Source organism: Mercurialis annua, linkage group LG4 (assembly GCF_937616625.2).
Source record: "Mercurialis annua linkage group LG4, ddMerAnnu1.2, whole genome shotgun sequence".
Taxonomy (NCBI): Eukaryota; Viridiplantae; Streptophyta; class Magnoliopsida; order Malpighiales; family Euphorbiaceae; genus Mercurialis; species Mercurialis annua.
Genome location: NC_065573.1, coordinates 14,449,149 through 14,471,067, shown reverse-complemented (window position 1 = coordinate 14,471,067; position 21,919 = coordinate 14,449,149). Strand labels below are relative to the sequence as shown.

Here is a 21,919-nt window from a genome sequence, read left to right as displayed (position 1 = left end):
ATTTTTAAAATTTATTTAAATTTAGTTACATTAATTAAGAATTTAAATTAGTGTTAATTTGATTATGGTTTTTAGTTAGTTTTTAAAAATAAAGGACTTATTTGTACTTTTTTAAATAAAAAAGAATTTAATTTCATGTTTAGACTTAATTAATTGAATGATTTCATCATTTAAGTAAAAAAATTAACAAAAATTAAAATATTGGGGTACAATTGAAAACGGAAAATTTAAAAGTGGGTAAAATTGACAAATTTTCAACGTCGGGGTGGAATTGAAAAAAAAGTTTAAAGGTGAAGGGTTTTTGAGTGATTAGGCCTAATATGAATATAACAATCTTGATTTTATGTATTTGAGTAAATTCTAATTTTTATAGGAATATTTTTATGCTTTTCCCAACATTTTTAAAGGCCAAAGCCTATGGCAACCTACCGCAACCAAATAAGTAACATTTGTTGTACTAGTAAATGTCTTTTGTGCTATAGCATTAGTGTTTGTCTAATAAATATAATCAGCTGAATCAGGATATTTATACACCAAACACCATTTATATGCATGTAAACACACTGCAAGTGCAAGCACTCTAACTGAAACTAGCACTCTCTAATTCTAGAAAGCCTACTTTCAAACCACACGTAAAACAAGCTATCTACGGTCATGGGCACGCTTCGATCCTGATAGGTATCTACCAGAATCAGCAGAGCTTCTACTTTTTGGATCTGTGTGCTTATCCACAGCTGTGATCTTTTGTTTCCGCAACACATCTTCTGCATGGCGCTGCCACAACATTTCTCGCTCTTTCCTAGGCATCTTGTTATACCTCGGATCTTGCTTCAAAACGCGTTTCGCTGTTGACCACGAATCTAGTACTGTTTTACTGTCTTCTGCCTTTCCGGAAGCAGCTTCAGCATTTATGACATCAGCTAACAGAGCCTTGTATTCATGTGTGCATCTCTGTGAAAAGAAAACAGAAAAAGAATTTAAACTTAATAGACAACCCGTTACTATGTTATACTCGAGGTCATAAATGTCGTATTATGATGTCCTATGTATAAAATGTTACCCGAATCCACGAAATTAAGCCATACCCACTAAAAGGCTCAATAAAGAATTTACCTCATGCAACATCTTTACATGTTCCCGGAAGAGCTTCTCAGTATCAGATGAATCCAAATAGGAGTTAGTTCCACGCCCTTGAGGATCCTTCTCCAACCTAGGCTTTGACTCCGTCCAAGATGCCTAGCGCATGAAGGAATTAAATCAACAAAATCAATTAGCATGATAAATTCTTGGGATATTAAAACCATAAAGCAACTGTCGTATGATGTGGGTCTTCTCCACAGGGGTGTGAAAAAAGTATTTTTCTAACATTTATGTCTGCTTCAATAAACTAATAATTTGGCATTGGATAAACAACTAAAATCTACTCTGATTCATTTTCACCTGGTATTTGATCAATTAAACTAAGTAATTGATTTGATTTCACTTAATATCTCACAATCTCTCCACAGGCATTTGTAGCTGCATGTTTAAGCAATTTGGATATGAATGATGTTGCCTTGCCCGTTGCTAGAATGGCAGCAGCCACCAGCCTGCTTGGAGTTGTTTAGCAACTTATCTATTCGATCATGTCTATAATACAGATTTATCCCCTTAAATTATTGGATTAGACATAAAAAAAACACCCTGAGACTAGATCGTCATTATTAGTTTGTCACCAACTTTCAAAAAGTTGTTATTTAATCAAATTCACTACTACTCCTGTCCTTTGGCTTAGTCAAGTCAAAGGACTTCATTGTCAAAAATAAATATTCAACTAGGCCACAAACTTATTTTTCTTCCAAAATAAAATTCATAAAACCATAAAAAACTCAAAACAATTAGATGAAAAAATTAATTTATTCATTAAACCATACACCTTGTATTTTATTTATAATTTCATATAAAAATATTGAAATTAATTTTTTTCAAAATAAAATATAAGAAATCAACTAAATTAATATGTATAGTTCTGTTTGATTTAAAAATATTTAACATTCAAAATGTTCCTTTTATTAATTTTAATAAAAATTGGTTTAAACTGAACATGTCTTTAGGAATAATAAAATAAAAAATTTCATTATATGCATACTATATATAAAAACACGGATGGGGTGAGGACGGATATGTTTACCACGCAGTCCTTGCTAATTTATTACTAATTCATAATTTAATTTAAGATTATAGTCATTTAATAATTATTTATATAATTAAAATAATAATTTGATCATTAAAAATAGAATTTTATTTAAACAAGGAAATAGTGTATTTGATTTGAGTAAGAAACTAAAAGTTTAACCTGAATTAGGAAAGTAGACTAGATATAACATATCAAATAAAGCTTAATAATATTTTTAAAACACACAATGAGAATAAGGTTTTGATATAAATTTATCTTCGTATTAGTTTATATTATATTCTCTTTTTCTGAGCAAAAGTTTGTATAAAAATAATCTAATATATTTATTCAAAAAAATTGTAAATAATGCAGATAATACACACAATGAGAGACAGACACCGAAACAATAAACAAACTTATTACCAAGTTCATGGACAAATGCATGATGCATCCATCTTTAAGGAACATAACTATGTCATGAAGAAAAAATGAAACTAAATGTACCATATTGGTGGGCAGTTAATTACATTAGAAATATTTTTATATAACTGCGTTAGTTGATCATATTAATAAGTAATTTTTATTTTTTAAAACTAAATCGAATCTAAACATACCAGTGCTAATTATTTTTTAAAATTTTGTATGAATGGTCCATTATTTATGAACTTTTTCTAAAGAAAATAATTTAATAGACCAAATCAAATTTAATTTGACAAGTCCTAAGGGAGTGAACAGACAGAAGACAAAGTAGTGAATTTGATCATATCACCAAGGAACTAGTAATTATGATTCAAAAATCATCAAGCTATCCTATATTGACACAGGCCATATTAGTTTTAACAGTGAAACTCATCACATGCATTGGAGCCATTTAAGATCATCAATGCCAAAAGAGAGTTCAATATGCTCAAACAATAATTAAGATCATAAGGAATGAAAAATGATCTCCAAATCTGAAAAAACAATCGGATTCCAGAGTGAGTATGAATACTAATCCATAAAAAGTCAGGATTTTTTTGGTAATTATGAATTTACAGAAAGTGGGTGTCTTGGGAGTCATTATTTAATTGTTGAGTCATATTTATAATCCTTTTTGGATTTGGTTAGTTTTTGTCAATAGGATCATATCCCTTAATTTTCTTTCTTGATTTCCTCTCTAAAATCCTCATTAACTTAATCAATTCTTCTCTTTATATTAAGCCCTGAACCTAAGGGATTTGATGCACACTACGTAAGCTTCAAAATGTGCATGAGACTAGTAAACGAGACCAATTATTGATGAAATTAAGTGCAGAATTTGAAGGAACCAAGTCCAATTGAATAGATAGAAATCCAGTTCCCTTACTGGATATTCGTCTAGGTAAGCTTCTTAAGAAAGAACACTCAATCTGCCATGTAGCAGAAAATTTATAATTCAGCTAAACTTATGCTGCTCAAGAGAATTCTAAAGGAGGTACAGATATGACTCATGTCCAATGCTATAGTTGCAAGAAATTTGAGCACGACATTGCCACTATCTATACCAACAAATTCTGCAATTACTGTTAGAAAGCAAGACATATCATCAAAGATTGCAGATTTCGACCTCCAAAAAAGTTTGAAACTGCCCAAAATGCTTCAGGAAATCCCTCCAATGCTTGTAATCCTACTTCATCCGTGTTCCTAGTTTGAGTCGGTCTTCTATTACTCTTGAAATGGTTTAGCAAATGATAGTTTATGCTATTTCTGCTATAGGAGTTTCAGGCTGAAACCTAGGTATTTTGGTTTCGGTATTTCAAATCATATGATCAATAGTGTGCAACCCCTTAATAATGTTCAAAAGTATAGATGAAAGCATTCACACAGCTGATCGGAATTCGTGCCTATCATAGTTTTGTCGGTGACATTTCTGTTAGGATGGAATCTAACATGGTATGAGAGCCTTGTCCATTCACACAGTTTAAGTTTGGCCCGGCCTACGTGAGATGCGCGTGAGGAGGGATTTTGTTGCTCGGCCCGCACACGCTGCGTGAGAGAGAGTGTTGAAGTAGGAAATCCCACATTGGTTGTGTGTGTGAATGGACTTGTGTTTATATATTGATTGGGCACCTCAACTTAACACCAGTTGGTTTTAAGATGGAATCTAACATGGTACCAGAGCCCTGACCATTCACACAATTTGAGTTTGGCCCCGCCCACGTGAGATGTGCGTGACGGGGGATTTTGTTGCTCGGACCGGACACGCTACGCGTGAGGGGGAGTGTTGAAGTGGGAAATCCCATATTGTTTGTGTGTGTGCATGGACTTGTGTTTATATATTAATTGGGCACCTCCACTTAACACCAATTGGTTTTAAGATGAAATCTAACACTTAAATCTTGTCTACTTAGTAAGAAAAACTCTAACATTAGTGTTAAATGTGCATCTTGAAATTTGGTAAAATGTAAACTCTTCCTTATCCATTGCATGCAGCCCACGTTACCAAACCATTTTATCTTGTACTATACTAATAATGATTGGGAAATTTCACGAATAATTTCACATGAAAATCAGAATTATTTTATCACATTCATTGACAATTTCACTAGTCCAAAAGTGAGATTTTTCTATGTTTAAAGGGGAATATATGTCAAATGAATTTCAATTATTTATTCAAAGTAATTGGCTTATACCACACTGTTTTTATCCTTCCACACTACAACAAAATGGTAAGGCCGAAAGGAAGAACCCCCACCTTCTTGATATTATTAGAACTCTTTTAATCAATTCCTTTACGAAATTATCATAGCCGATGCATCTCTTTTCTATCATACAACAGAAGTATGACCGGTCATCCTATTGGTATATGTTGACGAAATTATCATAGCCGATGCATATATTGGGTTAATCAAAGACCTTCAAACATATGCTACATATTACACTTAATATGAAAGATATTGGTCATCTAACTTATTTCTTGGGTCTAGAAGTGCACTCTGAAAAGCATGAACTATGTGGAGTATGAAAGATCAATTCTCTCTCAACCAACTGCATCTCGTAATCTTCAATTGGGTACTAGTGCACTTGTTGCATCTTCTAGTAAAGCTAGGCTCATAGATCTAGATCCGCTAAATCATATGATCGGCATAATTTACCATGCCAGTCACTTTCACATGTTAGCTTTGAAATGGTTTAGTTTCCCAGGATATGGTTTCAGTACCACTCATACTACCTTTCTTATGCTTGACCAAATCTTTGTATCACAAGGAATTAGAAATAAGAACAAATGGAATATTAATCCAAAAAAATTGGCTTCCCTTTGGTGTCAAACAATAGTTTTATGCCTTATTTGCTTTTAAAGTTTGAAAGTTAATTTGGATTTTGATAAATTTTAGAAGTCTTTAGTTTTGAAGGATTATTTCTCTATATATGCTTAGATTTGTATAGAGTCTAATTCATACTAGATTTAATAAAATTACAGATTCTTACGATTAGAATTGTGTTGATTCAATTCGCTATTTCTTTTTCTTAGGTGTGATTCCTAGTAAAGCTATATTTTCTTTCTTTGTTTTCTCTTAATTTTCTCTATATTCCAGACCTAAAACTCTATACCTAAAGTTAGCTTCAATTGTTTACATCAAACATATGTGTCAAAGATTTTAGGAACATGCCCGACATCAAATTATCAGTCAATGGAATTTTATACATCAGTTAATTCTAGTACCTGAGGATCCTTGATCGTCTCCACAAGCAAAGCTTGAAAAGATTCAATTGCCTCCTTCCTCCGCAATTTCTCTCGCACCCTTTCCATTTCTTGTTCTTCTCTCTCCTTCCGCTTGCGCAACTCTCGCTCCCTCTCCTTTAACTTCTCCTAAAAACGAGAAAGAAAGCTTATGTAAACTAATACACTTACCCACACATAAAGAATAGATGGGCTAATGCATATATTAATTCATTAACATGCATATATACCTGCTCCTCCCTTCTGACTTTAGCTTCTCGTTCTGCTTCCTCTTCTGCAGCTTTTAGTTCATATAAGTACTCATTATATAAAACTTCCCTCTCTTCATGCTCCACAGATTTGTACCTTGGGTCATTCCTTAAACTTTCCTTCACCTGTAACATGGACAAAGTAACAAAATTATTATTATGAACAAAATAAAACACCTAAATAGCAGTGATGGAACAAGGTGGCACAAGGAGGGGCGCCAGGTTTCGAAATGCCCGACGACGATGAGCACCAAATAATTATTTGAGAGATCAAATAATTTTAAAATATTGAGTCAAACAACATGTCGTTTAGTCTAAAAAAAAATTAAAAAGTCAAACAAGTTTTTCGGTCTAAAACGTATAATACAACTAAGAAAAAATTTATGCCCCACCTGAACAAAATTTCTAATTAGTATCATTCATTTTCTCAGATCATGGCTAGTTTATGTTTTTTCGGTTAAATGGATACACTACTAACCTCTGAATGCATCTAGCTACAACAATGCATAAGCTGCAGACAATGGCGTAGCCAGAAATTTAAACTAAACAGGGGCAAAAAATCTATAGTATTCTTATAAAATTAGAACTCATTAAACACATTAAATATCTGAAATAATATTCAAACATCACAAATATCTACCTATAAAAAAAGAATTGCAACTGGTCTCTACGATTCTGCATGTCTTGATAGCGACAAATAATAACTTCGTTATCAATAGACTTAAATACATCATTTTCAACAAACGCAATTATACTGTCAGACGTTATGACAATAGATATTCAACCACTTAAATTAAGAATTTCAATCAATTCATAATTCAAAATTTAATCCAATTAGAAATTAGATAAGCCTTTTTCGGTTATATGTTGTACAATTATAAAAATTAAATTACTAATTTTTTTTCTTAATGCATAATAACTCAAGAATAAAGATTTAATAAAAAAATTAAATTCTTAGTATTTTATATAATCACCAATTCAAAAAAATAGTAACGTATGAGATGTGCTCAAAAGACAATAACAAAATACAAAAAAAAATTAAAGACGAAATTGAAATAAATACCTAAAATTTACAACCTTTGCCATTAGGATTTGAAGGAGAAAAGAAAGCTAAAAAAGAGTGGTGTGCCTTACAAGAGCAAGTAAAACTATCTTACTTTTATATTTAAACTTTCAATCAATGATTGGCCTTATTATCAATACTTAGTAATTTTGTTTTTTATATAAAACTAAGAGGGGCAATTGCCTCTCTTACTCTTCACCTAGCTACACCATTGGCTACAGAGATCAAGTACCAACTATTTCTAGAATGCGCATATAGCACTTGAATGCAAAAATGAATAGAAAAACTCAAAAACTCAAATGGATGGTATGTATGACGAAGAGAGAATGGTCAAGCTTCACTTTGGCTCAAAATCCATTTCTAGCGGCTATCATTGATCACAAAAATGTTGTTAAAACATTTTGGCACACTTAATAAATAGCCATGCAACCATGAAAGTTAAGGTCACATACTTGAAATCCCATGGACTATAATTTGTGTGAGAAAGGTTCACATTACATGTTAAAAGAAAAAAGGCTAAAGAAAATACCTTGCACTCTATGCAAACACAGGTAGAATTTCTACATCAGCTATTCTATGATCTTAAATATTCTATCCGAAAATAATGATGCATGCAAATAAATCGAGAAAAACAGTAATCAGAACACAAAAAGAATGACACATTACATTCTCTTGCAACATATTTCTAATCATGTAACAATTGACAGAGCAACATCCAATCTCTACAGCCAACTATTAAGGGGAAAAACTAGCAGCACCAATCCTAATCCTAGCACAAGTACCTTTATCTCTTTTTTATACAGAATTTGGACAAGGACATCTAGTGGCGGCAGACTATGATGCACGGGAAGCTTTAGGATGCTGCAATTTTTCATTTTAGAAACATTTCCGTGTCTTAAACTTCCTAAAACTCGTATAAAGAGTTTCGGTAAATAACAAAAGTTAGAAACTTGTTTCCTATGAAAAACAAACTAATCAAAATGAAAAAATTAAAAAGAGTAATGTCTGTTTAGAAAAAATACAATAAATCTTATCTTCTTGTTTTTATTAAATTCTATTTTAATCATAACTGTGAAAAATTTAAAATATTAGTTTCAATTATTGTTGTGGAATTTGAATGCAAATAAATTAAATAAATTATTTCATTAATATTCATCAATGTATAAAATTCATTAGTATGAAAATACATATTTTTTAAATAAAATTTATAAATACAAAAATTTATATTTTTTCCCTATATAAAAATTGCAAGTGGTAAGAAAGCTACAAAGCAGCGCATAACAAAATCAAGAAATATAAGTTATATAACAATATATTAGAGTTTCATATGGGATACTTCAATATCCTAACCTTTTTCAGTGGCTCATTCAAATTGTGCTGGTCCAAGCCATGGAATTTTGCAATATCAACAGCTATTTAAGAACTTAATTTTAACTTTGCAACTTATAAATCTATTATGTAAAAACAAGATCTTTCCTTTAAATAATCCTATTTGTATGTTGCATTTGGAGCAAAATACTTGCTTGAGTACTTATTTTAACTACAGAAACTTCTCAAAACAAATCATAGCAGTGGAAGCTAACTCAGTTCAATACAGTAAGCTCAACCGATAATTGATAAAGAGAACACAAGTTATTTACTAAATAGAAACACAACACAAGTGATTTACTAAATAGAAACACAGTCCATAGTCTATACCTTGGACCAACGGGAATTAACTGTTAGATCGACTTTGTCTCGAAGCATTGACTTGAAACTTGCCGCTGCAGCCGCACGTTCTGCTTGAACCTTTTCTTGAGCTGCCGTCTTTAAAGGGAAAACTCTACAGCAGTAGCAAAATATTTAACTAACTAGTGCAGCATAGCTGACAACTCGCAAGCAAAAAGCATCATAAGTTGGACCAAAAAAAAAGATCCAAGGGCTGGTTATCACAATCATGCATAAACCTTGGCCTCCAACCCAACCACCCAAAAAGCTCAAAGCATTTCAGGGCTTGAAGGTACGAGTTTCTCTTCATATTGTGTATGTACAAATATGCATATCGAGCAGCAATTGTCGTGCATTAGCAGGCATCATCTGCAGCAGCCTTGTAGGAAAAATATTACTCAACAAGTAGTTATTGTTATTTCCAACAACTTCATTATAATCGGCGTCAGTAGCAGTATGTGACATGTCAGCCAAGTTGCTATTAGTTATTTCAGTTTTCTCTAAAATTTATGGTCCATAAATCATTGAATAACTGAATTGATATCTGAAGCAGAATGATGTTGTATTCTAATACAAATTTCACTTGAACATCCGCATTCGATTTGTGTGGTTCTAGTTTCCATCAGCCTCTAATTACCAAGTTTTTAATGTGTTCAAGGACCGCTAGATAAGCATTACCTTGCTTTTAGTAATCAGCATCACATAGCTGCTATAAATATGACCTAAAACTGTTAAAACTTCCCAAAAAAGTCTAGGCTGACTTACTTACACAACTATCTTAATACACAATTCTCATAGAAACTTAAAGCAAAGGTTTCAGCCAGAGATACCTTTCATTCAATAAATGCTCTCGATCTTTGCGGTCAACAGCCCCAAACCGCGGATCATTGCTCCACTTCTTTCTAAATCTTTGATAATCAGTGTTGTGGTCAATGTCCTGGAATCAAATTGTGAGAGGTAAGCAATATGGATTCCCTAGATTCAGCCACCAAACAACATTAGAAGAATATTGACTCAGAAATTATAGGGAATATAGGTAAAAGTAAACCCTGATACCTCAGATGCTTCTTCTAGTAACTGTCTAAATCCCTCTATTGCAGCCTTCTGAACTGCTCGCTTCTCCTTGCGTTCCTCCTCAGCACGTGTTTTAACATAGTTCTCAAACAAGTATCTTCGAGCAGAATGACTTGGGATAGCCTGCAACACAACAATGAATTTGTATTTTGTTGTTCTTTAAAAAAGAGAGCACTAGCAAACCAATCTCTGTTATGTGTAAAAAGGAAGCAGATCAATTTTTAGAGAAGAAGTTCATAATGAAATAAAGAAAAATAAATCAGAAGCTGCATCTAGCCAAGTGCCAACCCATTCCATTGGATAAGGCTGCCATAATTGGAGTTAATGCATCAAGTGTCAAGACTAAATATTCCAATTCTAAAAGAAACACAAAGGATAAATGCCAAATGGAACAATTTAATCAGACCTTGCCATCTTCAGTTACCATACACATACCATCTGCTCGCAAATTCATACCTTCTGTAGCAGACAAAGACCCTCTAGTAAAGGTCCTTAAATAAACAAAAAGGATAACATCCATCACAAAATTATTTCCACAATGAATTTGATAAACACCGATAACTCTCAAATAAAGTAATTGAACGGAATTAAAATAGAATGACCATCATCTCTATCCACGCACCAAGAAGTAACCTCCAAAATAAAGACGAAAATTACAATAGTTATAAATATATTATGATTTAGTAAAAAAGCATGAACTATTTTTAAAAAATGGATTTTTAATGATTTCATGCACTTCTTAACAGAAAAATAAGTTCAGGAATCAAATTACTTTATTTTTGACAATTAGATAGTAATTTGATCAAACATCAGGAGGAAAAACAATGGACTTTTTAGAAGTCAGAAAACTAGTAATTAGGACATAATGTGAGAAGAGTTTTTGTAATTATCCCATGAATTTATGATAGAGAAACCTACGAGCCCTCAACCCCCTCAAACTCCAGCCACTAGACAAAGATTATAACTATGATAGAGCATGAATGTCAAGTTCATAGCTCCGACAAACATATCTCCTGCATTTTATCTAAAGAGAAAATCCACAAGTCGAGGAACTTTGTGCTTTCCCCACTTTTCATGCAAAATTTTGTAAACTCTATTATCAGAATTATTAATTGATTAATAGGTGAGAGTGATTACTAATTATAAAGGGATTACAATATAAAAGTAAACATATGAAATAGACTTGAATTTAACCACATTCAAAATGACTAAAACTAGCTATTTAGGTAGTTGACCCCTCTAAAACCAAGTAGAAACTTCATGGCCCTAAGAGTGCTGGATCCTATGAAGCACCGACACTTCCCCGGAGTGCCGTATTTAGGGGGACACGGGGACACGGCGGGGATACATACCCGACACGCCACGTGGCGTGTCCCCGTACCTTTGACTGGTCAAAGAGGGGGACACTTCGGGGACACTTCGGGGGGACACTTCTAGTGGTATTTAGTTAATTTTAAGTCTTTTTTTTTAGTATGGGTTTTTTAATAAGAAATTTAACTAAATGGGCCCAAACCCAAATACAATTAGATAATAAGTGAAACTAAACCCTATTTTTAATTTTTTTTTTTTAAAGGGAAAAGGGTCATTTATGCCTCTAACGTTTGCCTCAAGGATCAAGCAAGCCCTCAACGTTTAGAAAAGTTCAAATATGCCCCCAACGTTTTAAAAAGTGAACAACCAGGCCCCCATTTTGACTTATAAATGAAACGTTGGGGGCCTGATTGTCAAAAGTGGAGGGCCTAATTGTTCATTTTTCAAGACGTTGGGGGCATATTTGAACCTTTCCGGACGTTGAGGGCTTATTTGATCCTGGAGGCAAACCTTAAGGGCATAAATGATCCTTTTCCCTTTTTAAAAACACAACAGCCCCTATATCTAAACAGAAGCAGTAACCTGCTTTCAAAGAAGAAAAACAGCCCCTGATGTAAAAAAAAGAAAACAGTAGCCTCCTTTTAATTATTTAACTAACTTACATATTAATTATGCATCTTATAACATAAGATTCATTGTTTTTGCATCTTGAAAGCTTATATATGACTAAGTATATATTTTAAAAAAACAAAAAAATTGTCGTGTCCCCGCCGTACCCGTGTCCTACTTTTTTTTTAAATGCTGTTCCCCGTACCCGTACCAGTGTCCGTACCCGTACCCGTACCCGTATCAGTGCTTCATAGGCTGGATCAAATAAAAAATAATAGGGATGGAACTTCCAAGTAGAAACTTCATGGCCCTAATAGTGTTGGATCAAATAACAAATAATAAAGATGAAACTTATCTTGCACAGAATCAATTGTCTTGTGTCAAGTACTATTTACTTCCACTTATAATTTATGTAACTTTATCTTAATTATCCAATATGAGATTAGTTTACATCCCCAGTATCTACAATAAATGGTTAAACAATGAACACCATGTGAAACAAATGGAAAAGAACTAATGGAGATTTGCATGTTTGCATTCTAAAGGGCTCATCTCAAGAAGATATTATCACCAACTGATTTCTTAACCAAAAACCTCATAAATAAGGCAAATTATAACCAAGACTTCTAGCAAATTAGTAAATTACAACATATGTGTGTATACATATATATATATTATTATTTGGTCACACGCTATGCATGTGATCTTTATATGTTTGGTCACAAGTTAAATATGTTTAAAAAAAGTAAAATAATTAGATGAAATATTTTAGTTTTCACTATATTATTATTAGTCATTTTTTATTTGGATCGGGAGTTCTTTTCAAAATATTTTTCAATAATTTTGAATGTCGTGCTTTTAATCTTATTAAGAAATAATTAAAATATCTTTAAGTTATTGTTACGCTCTTTGAATAGGATTAACATGTGATTATTGAAAAAATCTTTTTGGCCATCCTCATCTTTTAATATAGCCGACAACTTTCTTTTACATTTCTTGATTAACTATTTACTCCTCATCAAAATTAACCTTCTATTTAACTATATAATATCTTACTGAAATTAAACGTCTCACTCTTTATAACTTTTAAACTTCAAAATATTCATAATTTATAAATTACTTAAATAACCCAAATAAATTTTAATTATTACTTTCATATACAGCATTCAAAAGGGATTTTTTGCGATAATTCTAAAAAGATTGATAAATATTTTTACCAACTTATGAATTCTCTGAGACACTAATAATAGTTGGAATTTTTTATCATTTTTTGATAAATTAAATTATTTAATTAATTAGCATAGATTATTATTAGAAATTTAATAATAGTTATGTATGTCCTAGATATGCTAGTGTTTCTCATAAATTTGCATTAAGGAATATTTTTTGGACTTGAGAATTTTCTATAAATGACAAGAAACTATTTGTTACTATTTTAATTTTGAATTAAATTATATAATCATAATAGATTTTTTGCATTAGTATTATATAGTATAAGTACATAATAATTACAGTACTTATTTTATAATTACTTTGTTAAGCCATTTATATTATACAAATTAGATTTAGAAATTTATAAAATTTTCTTATTGTAATAAAATTCTTAATTTATTTATATTCTCTTATTGAAATTAGACCTCTACTTAACTTTATATTTCTTTAAAGAAATTATATTACTTAGACTTATAACAATTTATTTATAAATTTAGTCTTCATTGATTATTTAAATATAAAAAAACTAAGAAAGGCTAATATTAAAAACTTATTTTTCTAATTGTTCTTTTAGAAATCATGAATTTAGTAATCTGATAATTAATTTTAAATAAGGAAACTTTATACCTTTTTAAAGAAAAAGGAAAGTACACAAACAATTAGCATTTACTTTAATTACAATTATATTACCACTGTGAAGTTCTATACATGGGATAAGTTTAAGGCTTAATGAACTTTAGTGTGTTTTGCAAATTTAACATAAACTTTCAATTTTGGCAAATTAATACACAAACTTTTGATTTTTTGCAATTATAGCACCGACCGATCAATTTTCCATGAAAAAAATGCTGATGTGGACGCCGAAACAGTGGTTATTCCGATGTACACATCAGCATTTTTCTCTATTTTTTGAAGGAAAATTGATCGTTGCTAAAATTGCATAAAATCAAAAATTTATGTATTAATTTTCCAAAATTGAAAGTTTATGTTAAATTTGCAAAACACGCTAAAGTTTGTGATTTTTTACACATTTATTAAGCCTAAGTTTAATAGTCCTCAAATAACATTCCATTACTTTTTCTAATTGTTCTATTAGAAAGCGTAAGTTTAATAATCTGATAAATGATTTTAAATAATGACATTTTATAACTTGTTTTAAAAAAAATGGGAAGTACACAGATAATCAGCATTTACTTTTAACAATTTCAAATATATTAGGAGTGAAGTTCTATATATGGAACTGTTTTTATTGTCCTAAAACAAAATTATTCATATTTTTTTGAGATTAAATTTTTCAATTAATTTTAAAATTAAACTCCTACTTAGCTTTGTATTTCCTTATAAGCTTAAACTTCTTACAATTTTAATATTCATAAATTACTCATTACTTATTAATTTATTCATATTAAGTTATTAAAATTAAACTCTTGATTAATTTAATGTTCTTATAGAATATACTTTTAGTTATTTTTTAATCCTAATTCTCTTATTGCTTATTGAAAATATACTTGTTATTGAAGTTATATTTGCACCATATTGCTAAGTTATCTGTATGTTGGTGTGTATATAAATGGTTACCCTATTTTCTTAAGCTAGCTTTTGGGAATGAGTTCTACCCAAGTCCATTTAACACTACATTTAGAGCTAACTTTTAATTTTTATAAATTTTTCATTAATTATCAATAGTTTAAAGAAAATTTAATATGAAATCGTGTATGCCTCCTCCCTTTCTATATTTACATATATTAACAGATATATATATATAAAAAAACTAAAAACAAGTTCACAAGCAGACATATATGGATCCAACAAAGAGTTCCAATTATTGAAAAATATGCATAATTCCTTAACAAAGTAGTTCATAAATCTTTAGACTCAACACACCTTAAAACGAGGGTCAAACACTATCTTTGGCAGCTCTTCCTTCCATTTTGCAAATGGCGCTATTCCACGCTCCTTTAACATCTCCTGCACAGCCAAGGGACATGATAAACAAAAAACAATATTTGTCAAGAAGCAAACTAAAAGTTGCATATAGAGGAACAGAATTCCAATCCTTATAACAATTCACAATAAACACGGTATATCTTTCTTTCTCTAGCAAGAAGGCTCTTATTCTAACACTCTTCTGGTGATAGACCCAACTAAAAGGACACTAACTATCTATGCTCATTTGAATCTTTATCTTCCTTAGAGCTTCAAACTTGATAAAATAATTATCAAGAAACTAACTCAAAATATTGACACTAGAATGCAAATCAGCCTCGGAAAGTTCTTCCACATTAGCTATTAATTAGCTTAGTTGGCCCCTTGAAATAACAAGATTGTAAACTAATCCACTTATTATTTGGATCCAAATAGGAGAAAAGGTTTCAGTTTAATACAAGATCCATTATATTTCAATTTATACCTTACAATCCATGAGCTCAAATTTCAAAATTATAAGTTTTCTATCAAGCATCAAATTTATCATCTCAAGGTTTTCAATTTGTCTAATTAGTTGACCAGATCAACAACTTGTTGAGCATCAGGTCAAATTGGCAATTATCCAATCCATAGAAGAGCTTAAGAAATCCATTTCTTCTTTTATAACAAGCATGGTTTTTTTTATCAATAAACAGCCAACATGGTCCCATCATTACCTTTAATTTACTTTTGATCATTGCTCATATTTGGGTACCTTCCGAATTATCTTCATGCATGAATTGCAAATCCAAATTGTAGTTTATATGTGCAAGTCAAATGAAACTTCTCTTCATGTAGTATGTTACATATTATTTGCATCGGACTACCATGTTAGAGAGTAGTATTATCAAACATATGGAAGAGGTTCATACCTGAATCTAACAGGATGATAGAGTACTCAACTAAAAACATTCACAAAATATCACTATTTAACCTTGGTTCTTATTTATAGCTTAATTAAAGTATCCTAGCATTAAGGATATAATGGCCACTAAGTTACTAAGGAAGCACAAATGACATAAAAACAGATCAATTTATTCCAGTGTGTCAATATACCAGCGAAACAATCAGGGTACCTTAAATTGGATATTGCATTCCTCCTTTGTAGGCCCATTATCTTCCTCATCTGAATCTGAAGATGAGTCAGATGCATTAGCATCCCCATTACCATCCTTCAGCTTTTCTTTGCTATTCTCATTTTGCAAGCCCTTAGCTGTAGCCTCCATTGCTTTGGAGCCATTTGATTCTGTTGTTGCTATTCCTGATGAATGTGGAGCGGTGGAAGAAGCAACTGGAGTTCCCGAGTCTTGCAACTTTCTTTTTATCAAATCAAGTGCAGATGATGCTCCAGGTGCACACGAGGCTCTAAGAGTTGTAGCATCACGACCACTTGTAATAGCAGGAGTATTCAAGCTAATTGGAACAGATCCTTTCTCATTCGAGACACTGAAGTGGGGCACTGACACTTCCTGTTCTTTCAGAGAAACTTCTTGCTTCTTTTTTAGTTCTGTCACCTCAGATGGTATCTGCCAGCTGCTCAACTGATAAAGATAGAATTGAGAAAGGAGGCAATAAGAAGTACAAAATGACTTGCAATCTGAACAACATGAGTTGACTTCTAGTAGATTTTCTATTGTTAATATTTAAATCGAGCATCCTAACTAACATTTGTTCATAAACATCGCACCAAAAATAACATAAAAAATTAATCTTATAAAGTGAGCTGAACATTTTGCCTAAAAGTACTGAAAGAAATGCAGAACTTCTTAACACCACATCCTAAGTCTTTAAGAGAAGAATAACAATTATCAAGTCTAAGACAAAGCCACATAATAGCATATGCATTAGCAAGGAATTACACGGAAAGATATATAGAAGTGAACAAGTAATACGCCTAATGTAGGACAACTTGGGTACTACAGAAAATTTCCAAAAGCTAATGAAGAAAACAAAGAAAGGTGGTCTTCTCTGAATACATTAGAAGAGCTGGAAATTATAGAAATACCCCTTCGGCATTAATACTGTCAATTCTAAAGCTTAATTCTAGATCCTTAATACTTAGAATTCTATCTTCATTGACTTATAAAAACATCATATCCGTACCAGACAATGCAAGAAATTTCAGAAAAGCTAAAATTTTGAGTCCATGTCCTGAAAAACAATGTTACTTACGGACAAAGAACTCGAGGAAAAGTGCAATCCTGCCATGGATACATGCATGAGTTACTTTACATCAAGCTAAGATGTCATGGTGAAACTGAAGAAAAGCCCTTGTCATTGTGTTAAAGCTAGCAGACTGACTATGTGTCTACATCTTCCTGGTAGATTCCAAATTAATATAGGAAGTAACACCTCAATACAACTAACAATGTACAGACAAAGAGGTCGAAGAAAAGTACAATGCTGCCATGGATACATGCATGAGTTAATTTACACCAAGATAGAATGTCATGGTGAAGAAAAGCCCTAGTCATTGTGTTAAATCTAGCAGAGTGACTGTCTACATCTTCCTGGTAGATTCCAAATCAATATAGGAAGTACACCTCAATGCTACTAACCAAGTATCAAATTGGACGACATTATAACTGAATATTTGTGGACCACCAGTTCCATGCTAAAACACATGATATAGATGAAACCTAATCTTACAGAAAGAAAGAAAAAAACCCATAGACCAACCTCATCAATCTTTCTATTTCAAAAATCCTATAACGCCCGAATCTCTATCAAACTACATTTAATAAATTTGAATTATTTATCGATTAAAATACAAACAAATTAAAGACAGAAAATTGAATAAATGGAGTAAATGAATGGCCTATGATCTATCCATACCAAAGACGACCACATTACATCCGCTTCTCAGGACCATATTATGTGCTCATATGTTATTACTTATCATTATTACAATATAAATTTAATATATTTGTTCATTTGTTTTATTGCAAAAAATTATATATCTATTCATTGCTTGTGAGCTTAAGGCATTAATATATAAACCTGAAAAGAAAGAAAAAAATCTTCAGTAGGAAAAATCAAACATTCAATCATTGAAATTACAGCTATGCATAAACTTTGAACTAACAGAGTTAAGACACTAGAACTTAGATGGTGATTGAAAAAGTCATATTTGACAAAAAAGAATTAAAAAAGAAAGTAAGAGTTAAAAGCACATTCAGTAGTAAAGGAGTCCTAAAAACTATATTAATAACCCTACCTATTTTGGAGAGCATGTAATGGAATAAAACCGAAGCACGCCATAATGGAATAAAACCGAAGCACGCCATAATGGAATACACGTTATACAACTGAAGCATGCCGTAATGGAATATAACTAAAGCATGCTGTATTAGACCAAAATGATAATCAATTTCATGAATTTTTAAAACAGTCAGCAAACAATACAAACCAACAACAAACAGATAACAAATTTAAATATTTATTACTCTTTATGTAGTTCTAAAACATTTAATAATTAAAAATATGTAATATAGAAACCCAAAGGTACAGGAAAAGAAAAGGAATTAAAAAAGGAATTACCTTCAATCAAATAGGAAAAGGAATATGTAAATTGGCCAAAGTCTCTTTAGTAAAGAGTCCCTTCAAATTTGGGATGGTCAAACCAAAAAGTATGAGCTAGGAGATGTCATCTAAGTATGAAGAAAAAAAAAACAGAAACGGGCTTGTATTGAGCATTTCTCATATTCATCTAATGAGTAATAGCAAGCACTGGCCAACAACAATTCGGCAGGCATTTTTGTATATTGAAGACCTCAATAAGAAAATCACTTGAAAACATACACCAATCAAATCCTTCCTAACTATATGCAGACCACAAGAGGTTAATCCCTGATCCGAGAATGATATTTATGGTATAATCTATGGAAAATGAAGCATACAGTCTCAAAGCTAAATGATGCACCAAGAAATCAGTTGAAAACGTACACAAACCAAATCCTTTGAACTGAAACATCATTGAGCTTTGAGAATGTTACAAAAACTATTACCCTTCATTAAGTGTACAATCTGCAGAATATTTTTTCCCAATCCTACCCAGACAAGGATTGAAGCTTTAGATCCCACCATGGGTACATACTCTGAATAATAAATGGTCAAATTAACTTAACAGAATTATGATTCTGAGAGCACTTGACTGCAAAATGATTGAGAGCATTATTCGGATATCCATCATATTATAGGAATGGGCTCATTATGCAAATATCAATAATATCATGACCAAATGCTTACCATATAATATTTAAATTATATTTAGCAGCTGTAACCACTAAATGATACTAATTTATAAGACCAAACCAATTACATTCACTTTCATACCTTAGTTCTGTTGTTGTAGTAGTACTTTCTTCCATCATTGGTGGTGATCAAGGCCCAGTCAATACCTGTCAAATTCTCCCTAAAAAGAAAGAAGAGAGTACAAGCTAACTAAAATCAGCCACAAACAGAAGAACTGTATCCTGTCACTAAATCTTAAATAATATCTCTACCAAATAATACATAACAACTTATTAACCAGTAGAAAAAGAGAAGTTTAAAGCCAAGATATACTTAAGCACTATAATGATAAAATGGTACAATTCTAGAAAAAATTAAACTGAAATTGCATACATATTGGACAAAAACTTTTCTTTAAATGCCAACCTACCAGAATAAAAAGGTCACTAATCACACAAATGCTTATTACTAGACAGTAAATAAACACTGATACACCAAGATCCCTGAAGTTGAAAATAAGAACTTACATAGAAACTGGAGTCGACTGCATAGGAACCTTGTCAGACTGCACAACATATCAAAACAATAAAAGTAATAATAACTTAGCATAGATCAAAAGGACCCGATTATCAAGCTAAAATTACCATTCAGAACAACTTAAGAGGGATAGAGGCAACCATGCACAAAGAAAATAATTTTAGACTTCCATCACAATAGGAAAGCCATCAAAAGAACAAGTGATAATTTTGTTGAACATTAAGATACAATCTGAATGCTACAAGAAGAAAAATATAGAGACACAAAGAGTATAAGTTCAAAGACCATTACTCTTTAAAAGTTGAACAAATTAAGGTAAAGTTCACTCTACCGCTAAAACCCTATAATCATGATTTTGATCGACCCTATATCATTATATGATGTGGCATCAAACTCCCACAAATATATGTATAGATAGAATAGATAGATAGATAGATATGTGTGTGTATCATAAAAGTATTAAATATATCATGCACAACAATGCCACATTATAAGCTAGGTAAAATCTCTGCTAGAATTAGGAAAAAAAAAGGATGTTGATGTTAAAAAAATTAACGATAAAGATTTTGGCATAAACATAGAGTCTGCAACGCTGCAACTCTAAATTTAGAGATATTCGTAAATTTATGCACAAAATCGCTAAAAGAAGTAGGTCAATTGGGGATCCATGAAAACAGTCTAAAATGCTAAACAGAAGAATGAGAAGATATGAGTTTCACTTTTGATGTTGCGTTGCAGCAGGCATGCTGCCAGTCCAACCAATGTAACCTAAGAATTGTAAAATCTACAGCTTTTTATTTTTAAAAGAAGTAACGTTATTTCAAACTCACGGCACAAACATAAGTGTGTTAACAATTATAATAACTTGAACTGAACATTGGAGCTTCAGATGTTAATCCCAAATTTCTCATTCAAAAAAACTTGAGAAATCCAACAGTTAAATAGGAATATCATGCAAGTGTGAGTATCCATACCTCGGCGTTAAACCCAGGAGGTTTCTCATAAGTAGAAACTCGTGTTAGAGCATTATAATAGTAGACCACTCCTGCATCAGTCTTGTGGGCGGTCCAGGCATCCAATGTATGAGTGATGAGATTATTATCCTTGGTGGAAAAATCATGGATGTGAGTGTTGTTGTCTGCGAAGGGGCATGTCATTTTAATGACAAGATTCCATTAAAAGCAACTATATGGAGGAATAAACAAGCCTTACATTGCATGAGTAACCTAGCATGAAACCCTGAGCATACCAATTCCAGGAGGAGGTAAATCTTTGTGCATCCCCGGCATGGCGATTAAGTGGTGACTTGAAGATGAGTGATTTGCACCTGACGTTGCAGCAGCATGAAGCTGGAGATTAGGTGATAAGAAAGGAGGGCGCAAAACACCATATGGTGGCAAAGGAAAGGGTCCAGGAGGATATGGCAAAAGAGGAGCTCTGGGCATGCCACTCCAAGGCCCAAGGGGGGCAGCAGCCATAGGCGGTAAAGATGGATAAGCATGATAATTTTGCTGTTGAAGTAGAGGATTTGCAGAATGCATCGGCGTGATGGGTCTTTGAGTCATTGAAGCAGATAGTACTGATCCAGGCGGCACAGCCATGGTGGTGGAAATGGCAATGGTAGGATTAGTAGCTTGCTGAGCTGAACTTGATTTATCCTATATTATAACAACATTCCAAAACAAAAACAAAAACATATTTGAGTCCGGTAAACTGAAAACGCGCCAATGTAAGACTAGTTTGGATGGCTAAAACATCTATAAGTGCATTGAGAGGTCGAACCACGCTTCCGTAACTAACAGCTAACAATTAGAGTGGATTACCATCATTAACAGAAGAAAAAAACTGAAAACCCTAGACATTAGCTAATAATATAATGCAGTAAAGCAGTATTGATACGATACTCACCAAAGTAGAGTGGAATTGCGGAATGTTGTACGGAAACGAGGCGGCTGCTGCTGCTGAATCAGGCGATGACGCCATCAAATTCAAGAGATGAGGAAGACCTAGACAAACAAAAACAAACCGAACCTGCTCTCTTTTTAATCGCCTGTTTGTTATCTAAACACCCTTTATTCATTAACCCATACAATTACCGGGAGATA

The 21,919-nt window shown here is 32.2% G+C and overlaps 1 protein-coding gene across 2 annotated transcripts; it reads right to left on the bottom strand.

Moving 5' to 3' along the window:
* Window positions 1-436: 436 nt before the first annotated feature.
* Window positions 437-21,878, bottom strand: LOC126677020 (pre-mRNA-processing protein 40C). Of its 2 annotated transcripts, XM_050371439.1 has the most exons (14): window positions 21,723-21,878; window positions 21,064-21,472; window positions 20,789-20,952; window positions 19,805-19,842; window positions 19,380-19,458; window positions 16,121-16,585; window positions 14,964-15,047; window positions 9,930-10,070; window positions 9,704-9,810; window positions 8,865-8,988; window positions 6,086-6,229; window positions 5,838-5,984; window positions 1,114-1,236; window positions 437-951 (listed from the first exon to the last, which is right to left on the bottom strand). In XM_050371439.1, exons 1-14 carry the CDS (start codon window positions 21,795-21,797, stop codon window positions 643-645), a joined length of 2,409 nt encoding a protein of 802 aa, XP_050227396.1. In that variant the 5' UTR covers window positions 21,798-21,878; the 3' UTR covers window positions 437-642. The 2 variants fall into 2 exon arrangements, with proteins under 2 accessions (XP_050227396.1, XP_050227397.1); XM_050371440.1 differs by lacking the exon at window positions 21,723-21,878 and having other exon boundaries at window positions 21,027-21,157.
* Window positions 21,879-21,919: the final 41 nt, after the last annotated feature.

Coding starts and splice junctions, on each gene's coding strand:
- LOC126677020 (XM_050371439.1), bottom strand. CDS start 21,797: ATGGCGTCATCGCCTGATTCAGCAGCAGCAGCCGCCTCGTTTCCGTAC. Junction 21,473..21,722: donor CGCAATTCCACTCTACTTTG/GTGAGTATCGTA, acceptor GTTATAATATAG/GATAAATCAAGTTCAGCTCA. Junction 5,985..6,085: donor AAGTCAGAAGGGAGGAGCAG/GTATATATGCAT, acceptor TCTCGTTTTTAG/GAGAAGTTAAAGGAGAGGGA.